We start from the raw sequence: 6616 nt of genomic DNA on the forward strand, positions 1-6616 counted from the left end.
TTCCCCCCTTTACCACAGGGGGAACGGTATCTGATGGGTAATATTGAGCATTAAAAAGCCCTGTTTTTAATTCATATAGCACCATCTATCTATCATAATTATAATATATATATTATTTATTATAATATATAACATTATTATAATATGTAATGTTATATATATATATATATATTATAATATGTATGACATATATATTATTATAATTAATAGTATTATTAATTTCATGCAAAAACGTGAAGAAAGTGTACACTTTGCCGAAGCATGTTGTTTGAGCTTTCACGGTGTCCGTAGTTCCCCAGAAAAGCGCGCCGAACAAGCTCGTGCTAGCTACGTGCGTGCTTTCTCAGTGCTCAGCACGAGCACGCGCGTATTTTGCCGCGGAGCAGCAAGAAGACGCAGGGGGAACCGTATCTGATGGCAAAGCGCGGATTGACGTAACAGCGGAACCATGAACTGGACCTGAAGAGGTCAGAACTTCTCTCATTCTGTGTTATGGTTCCAACAGGAATCCATACAGGAACTCTTCGAGATGTATCCGGAGCCAGAGGAGCTCATCCAGTGTGTGACCTGGGTCCAGTTGGTTCAGAGGGACATGGATAAAGATTATGTAAGCACAAGAACTGTAGAAAGGAACCAGTTCAGTGAACTGTTCGTCCCAAAGGGATTCACTTTAAGAATATCCGAAAACAACCATTTCTGGCAGTTCTGACGACAGATCTGATCAGTGGGAGTTACCCTCAGATCTGTGTTTCTGCAGGGCCTGGTGACTTCAGAGGATCTCGACCAGCCCTGGTTGGAAGAACAGACTGAACCTGACCCCTCAGCGCCATCCTCGGGTGTCCCGGTGCCATCACCTGGTGTACCGGTGCTATACTCCAGTGCCAATGAACCGTCCTCCACTGACCCTGCGCTGTCCTCTGGTGTCTCTGCGCCAGCCTCTGGTGTACCAGTTCCATCCCCAGGTGCCTCTGCACCATCCTCCCATCCCTCAGCACCGTCTTCCGGTGCCACTGCGGCGTCCTCTGGTGCCACTGCGGCGTCCTCTGGTGCCCCTGCGGCGTCCTCTGGTGCCACTGCGGCGTCCTCTGGTGCCCCTGCTGCGTCCTCTGGTGCCACTGCGGCGTCCTCTGGTGCCCCTGCGGCGTCCTCTGGTGCCACTGCGGCGTCCTCTGGTGCCCCTGCGGCGTCCTCTGGTGCCACTGCGGCGTCCTCTGGTGCCACTGCGGCGTCCTCTGGTGCCACTGCGGCGTCCTCTGGTGCCACTGCACCGTCCTCTGGTGCCACTGCGGCGTCCTCTGGTGCCCCTGCGGCGTCCTCTGGTGCCACTGCGGCGTCCTCTGGTGCCCCTGTTCCATCCTCAGATGCCTCTGCGCCATCCTCCAGTACAACTGTGCCGTTACACAGTGCATCTGCACTGCCTTCTGGTTCCACTTCACCGTCCTCTGGTGTCTCAGTGTCGTTGCCTGGTGGTCCGCTCCACCCAGAGAGCTCCCCCCCGTCTGCTGCTCCATCTTTTCCAAGCATATCTGCAGAGGATCGGTCCTTGGAAGCAGCAGCAGACTCCACTCAAGCCTCCTCTGATGGGTCAGAAGGCGGGACAATCGCTGGGGACCAGGGCAGGGCCACAGAACCACAACCTGTGACCTCATCTGTGCTTCCAGGGTCCACCACAGAGACTGTACCACAACCTGGAGCACAACCTGGAGCACAACCTGCAGCACAACCTGCAGCACAACCTGCAGCACAACCTGCAGCACAACCTGGAGCACAACCTGCAGCACAACCTGCAGCACAACCTGCAGCACAACCTGGAGCACATCCTGCAGCACATCCTGGAGCACATCCTGGAGCACATCCTGGAAGGATTCGTGGAGATTCAAAGAGACTCTCAGACTCTCCTGAGAATCGGACCCACAGCATGCAGATGGAGGAGTTTTTGAAGAACATCAGGAAGTTACAGGAGAGGGTCACCCAGCTAGAGGCCCAGACAAGGATTCTGGAGGAAAAGAAGGTGGACTGGACCGGGTTGGCCCAGTTTATCAGCTCCATAGGTAATGTCAGAGGTTTGCCGAACAGCTCCAGATCGTACCTGGTCAGGTATTTCACTAGGTGCCCTGCTCAGATAGACCAGGTTGTCCACAGGTGACCAGGTGTTTTCTCCTCAGGTTCTCTTGAAGTCCCTGGCAGCACGATGGAGCAGGTGCAGCAGGACCAACCTCTGATGGAGAACCTGAAGACCGAACGCGAGAAGGTGAGAACCTGCTGCTCCACCCAGCCTCCCATCACTCTGTTCCAGTTCTGGCTCTGATGGGCTGACGTGTCTTCTGAAGCTGGAGCATCTGGAGGACATGTTGGGCGTCCTCAGGAGCCAGGAGACGGGCGGCAGCGCAGCAGATCATCTTGATTCAGGGATTAAAGATCTCACTCAGCAGGTGTCTGACCTCAGGTAAAGATAGAGAGGCAGGGACAGAACCCGAAACCCACCTGGTGGGACCAGGTGTTGGTCAGGTGGCTGCTCTCCTGTGCAGGTCTTTCCTGGTCCACGTGGAGCAGGAGGTGGAGCTCCTGAAGGAGAAGCAGGCTCAGAGTGAGGAGAGAGCTGCGGACCATCTACAGGACCAGGTCAGAGGAGAACCTCCTTCCTACTGTCCTGCACCCTTCCTCCAGTCTAACCTCTGACCTCTGCCCTCTGGCCTCAGCTGAACAACCTGCAGGGGACGTTGGAGGACACCATGGTGTCTCTGACCAACAGCCTCCAGCAGGAGGTGGATCAGGAGACGGAGAAGATGGAGAAGCCGGAGGAGGAGGAGGAGGAAGAGGAGGAGGCATTGAGCGACTCGGTGGAGGTGGGCCGGAAGCTCAGCCTGCTGTTCCAGAACTATGAGCAGCTGGAAGACACGGTCAACCTGCTGGTCCAGCAGCAGCAGCAGGGCGCAGCTAGGGACGGCCTGGACGAGGACCGACACATGGGCAGGGTCAGTCAGGGACAGGGACAGGGACAGTGGCGTGTCTGCCACAGGAACGCGGCCGGACCTTGATGGACGCTCTGTGTCTGTGTTTGGGTCAGAGCCTGGACCTGGTGTACGACGTCCAGAGGGCCATCCAGGAACTGCAGGCCGAGTGCGAACGCCTGCAGGAGGCAACCAGGAGTCTGCATGAGGACAACCAGCAGAAGCAGGGACACATCGAGGTAGGCAGGCCAACACCTGGGTACTGACAAGCTGGACCACAGACTCTGGACTGACGGTGGACTGATGCTTTACTGACGGTGGACCAACTTTGCACATCTGGAGACGTCGTCCACCTGCAAACACTCAGTGATGGCAGCTGCTTCCACAGGAGCTTTACAAGACGGCAGAGGAGCTGCAAGTGAAAAAGGCCGACAAGCTGATGGTGGAGAGCGAGATTGTGAGTTCTGCTTCCGGTGACCTTGAATCTCTAGTTCCAGTGGAGATGCTGTTAGCTGCCTCAGCGGCTGATGACAGGTTTACTTGTCCCCTGTCCCCCTGCCTGTCCCTTCATCTGTCCCCTCAGAAAGCGGACAAGCTGGCCCTGGACAGCAAAGTGAGCCGTCTTCAGTTCGACGCGGCGACGGAGCAGCTGGCCTCCATGTTCCATGAACTGCTCAACAAGATGACGGGTCAGGAGCACGACTGGCACCAGCTGGTGGACAAGCTGTCCACCGACATGGAGTGCAAGGTACCAGTCCTCATTAGAAACCCGGCCCGGTTCTGGTCCGGTGCAGAGGTTCTGATCCGTGTGTGTGCAGCTGAACCGGATGGAGTTGGACTCAGTGAAGCTGCAGCTGGAGGAGCGCTGGCGCAGCATCCTGAAGAAGCTGCAGGCGCAGAGCGCGCCACTGGAGGATGACGCCGCCGGCATCAGGAAGTGAGTCCGGCCGGTTCCGGTTCAGGTCCGAAGTTCCGTTCATTATGGATTTGAACCGTCTGTCTATCCCCCAGGAAGCTGCTGGAGCGGTTCCACTGCCTGTCCTGTGACCGCGTCATCATGAAGCAGACCCCCGGCCCGTGAGTCGACCCAGAAAGCCCGGTTCTGTTGTGGTGGCGTCCATCCCTTTAATGTGACATCACAGATCTGTCTCCTTCCCCAGCATCGTGCTGACCCTGCCGACTTTCCCTCCTTTCCCCCCGCCGAAGTCCGCCCGGCCCTGGACCATGGAGCAGATCCGCCAGCACTACCACAGGTGGGTCCGGGACCAGAACCAGAACCACAGCCAGTCCGTCCCACATTCTGTCTGTCTATCAGGGTTGATCTGAAAAGTGCGGCCTGCATGTCGGTCTGGCCGACTCCACCACACTTTTCAGATTTCTCTCAGTGAATCGTTTCGTCGGTTCTGACCCGGTTTGGGTCAGACGGCAGAGGAGCTGCAAGTGAAAAAGGCCGACAAGCTGACGGACTGATCGATCGAACAGATCGATGTTCTGTTCAGTCTCAGAACATCAGAGAAAATGTGAGGGTAGTTTGTAGAGGGGGACAAAATTAACAGCAGGTTCTGCCGCATTGGACCTTCAGAACCAGCTGTGTGTTGTGATTCCAGCCTGACGCCCGGGGCCAGCCAACGCCGGGTTCAGCTGCAGAAGAACCATGCCGACATGCTGCAGCAGCTAGACAGCATCGAGCGCCACCGCCGCCTCCGCCAGCGGTGAGTCAGGCCGCTGGTTCTGACCCGGCCCATTCCCTGATCCACAGCAGAACCTGCGGTCCGAACCAGCTATAACCTCCTCCTGGTCTCTGTACAGCCCCAACCGTGTCGCTGAGGCGCCAGCCCGGCGAGTCCGGCCAGTCGGAGCGCAGCACGCCAGCATGTCTGCGGGTCAGCGCCGCAGCGGCCCGCAGCACCACCGTCTACCGACCCGGGCCGAGGACGAGGACCTGATGCAGGTGCGGTGGTAAATGTATTTTCCGGTTCGTCCATTAAGCAACACTAAGCGTGGTCAGTCTATCCGCTCAGCTGTATTCATGCTCCCGCCGCGCTCTTCACTGCCAGCAGGCTGCGGCAGGAGGAAGGCTGCCAAAGCCCAGGCATGGCGCCGGTGGACATGGCTAAATAACCAAACAGAATTTAACGAAGCTATGAGGCAGATAATTTGCCCCAAGAAGGGTGCCAGCAGGGGGCGCTGGCACATGGCAGACTGCCCCAGGGCAGCTGTGGCTACTATCCAGTAGCTCCACCATCACAGGAGCAAAGACTGACTGAACACCTCCCTGTTGCTATGGTTACGCATCATGGCAACAGAGCAAGGAAAAAAAAGTTTCGGCAAAATTCAGTCCAGCTCCAAAACAAGGAACGGCTGTCCAAAAAAAGCTAATTTCCCCCATAAAGGCAGGAACAAAAGTTTCTTACAAACAGAAAGTAACAGACCTACCCAGGCTGCCACCTGAGTGACCTTTGACCTCTGGGTTCCAGGAAGCCGACATCATCGGACGAGACGGACGGATCTACAAAGGACGCTTCAACGTCGACCAGCTGAAGAGCCCAGAAACCAAGCTGCCCAACATCAACTCCAGAGACGGTGGGTTCTACCAAGTCTGGACCCGGCTCCGGTCCTTCTGGACCCGGCTCCGGTCTTTCTGGACCCGGCTCCGGTTCGTAGTTTAGAGCTCTCTCTCTGACGGCTGCAGGTAAACTGAAGGACAGGACCAAGAACACCCCCAAAGCCGCGTCTCCCGAGGCAGAGCCTAGCCCTCTGGCCACGCCCCCGTCTCTCAGCAGCAAAAGCCTGAATCCCAGCCGACCAGGTGAGACCTATAGGTCCGGTTCTGGTCCGGTTGGTGTTAGCCGACTCTAACACCATGCTGTTTTCTCCTCTGCAGCCTCCAGCGGTTCTGGTCCGGACTGGGCCGTGTCGCCTCTGGGCTCCGTCAGTACGCCGTCAGCAGCAGAGAGCGAGCCGCTTGGCCTGTAGGGGGCGGCGCTGAGCCGAAGTGCTACTGCTATTATTTTCATATCAGTTCAGGAATAAAGCTCACTGAACACTTCTTCCCATCACTCGCTTCCTGAATTCACCCCCGGCAGAACCCGATGTGTCCAGGAGGTTCTGTTACTTATGGTGATTCTGTGGCCGCAGGTTGGTGACCCAGCTGTTGGATCATCAGGGGAAGTTCACGGCCTGGTGTTCCTGTTGGCAGAAACACCAGGCAGCCAGGTGTTCTACTGTGGAAGCCCAGTTCCACTCTAGTCCATGTCTGATCAGATTTTTAACGCGACCCAGGCCACTTGCATTTCCGATCCGTATCTGAGCTTCCAAATGTGACCTGTGATCCATTTAACCTAACGTCATTCATACTCGACACACGTCGCCATTCTGCGTCGTGAAATGGGAAGAACATAGACATAATATAAGAGTAGACCCCGCATTGGCTGCTCCGGCGCAGGAAATACGGCGGCCATCTTGGAGAGGTCGTCCCTCCTTCTTTGCTCAACCAAAAWGTCGTGATGACGCCCCGCTTTGCCATCACTTGCTGCAGAGGATCACGTTACATTGCTTAGCCAATCAGAGGATCACGTTACATTGCTGAGCCAATCAGAGGATCACGTTACATTGCTTAGCCAATCAGAGGATCACGTTACATTGCTGAGCCAATCAGAGGATCA

The 6616-nt window shown here is 56.1% G+C and overlaps 1 protein-coding gene across 1 annotated transcript in view; it reads left to right on the forward strand.

The window, feature by feature from the left end:
- Positions 1–6002, forward strand: part of LOC103469492 (uncharacterized) — an 18473-nt gene extending 12471 nt beyond the window's left edge. The window contains exons 6-22 of the mRNA XM_008417201.1: positions 506–607; positions 758–2051; positions 2166–2251; positions 2331–2446; positions 2529–2622; positions 2700–2975; positions 3068–3190; positions 3340–3408; positions 3535–3699; positions 3770–3888; positions 3963–4028; positions 4112–4204; positions 4559–4663; positions 4761–4902; positions 5429–5534; positions 5644–5760; positions 5836–6002. Coding sequence (XP_008415423.1) covers positions 506–607; positions 758–2051; positions 2166–2251; positions 2331–2446; positions 2529–2622; positions 2700–2975; positions 3068–3190; positions 3340–3408; positions 3535–3699; positions 3770–3888; positions 3963–4028; positions 4112–4204; positions 4559–4663; positions 4761–4902; positions 5429–5534; positions 5644–5760; positions 5836–5927 — 3165 coding nt within the window. The 3' untranslated portion in view covers positions 5928–6002. The remainder of the gene's footprint in view (positions 1–505; positions 608–757; positions 2052–2165; positions 2252–2330; positions 2447–2528; positions 2623–2699; positions 2976–3067; positions 3191–3339; positions 3409–3534; positions 3700–3769; positions 3889–3962; positions 4029–4111; positions 4205–4558; positions 4664–4760; positions 4903–5428; positions 5535–5643; positions 5761–5835) is intronic.
- Positions 6003–6616: the final 614 nt, after the last annotated feature.

This window comes from Poecilia reticulata, linkage group LG8 (genome assembly GCF_000633615.1).
Source record: "Poecilia reticulata strain Guanapo linkage group LG8, Guppy_female_1.0+MT, whole genome shotgun sequence".
NCBI lineage: Eukaryota > Metazoa > Chordata > Actinopteri > Cyprinodontiformes > Poeciliidae > Poecilia > Poecilia reticulata.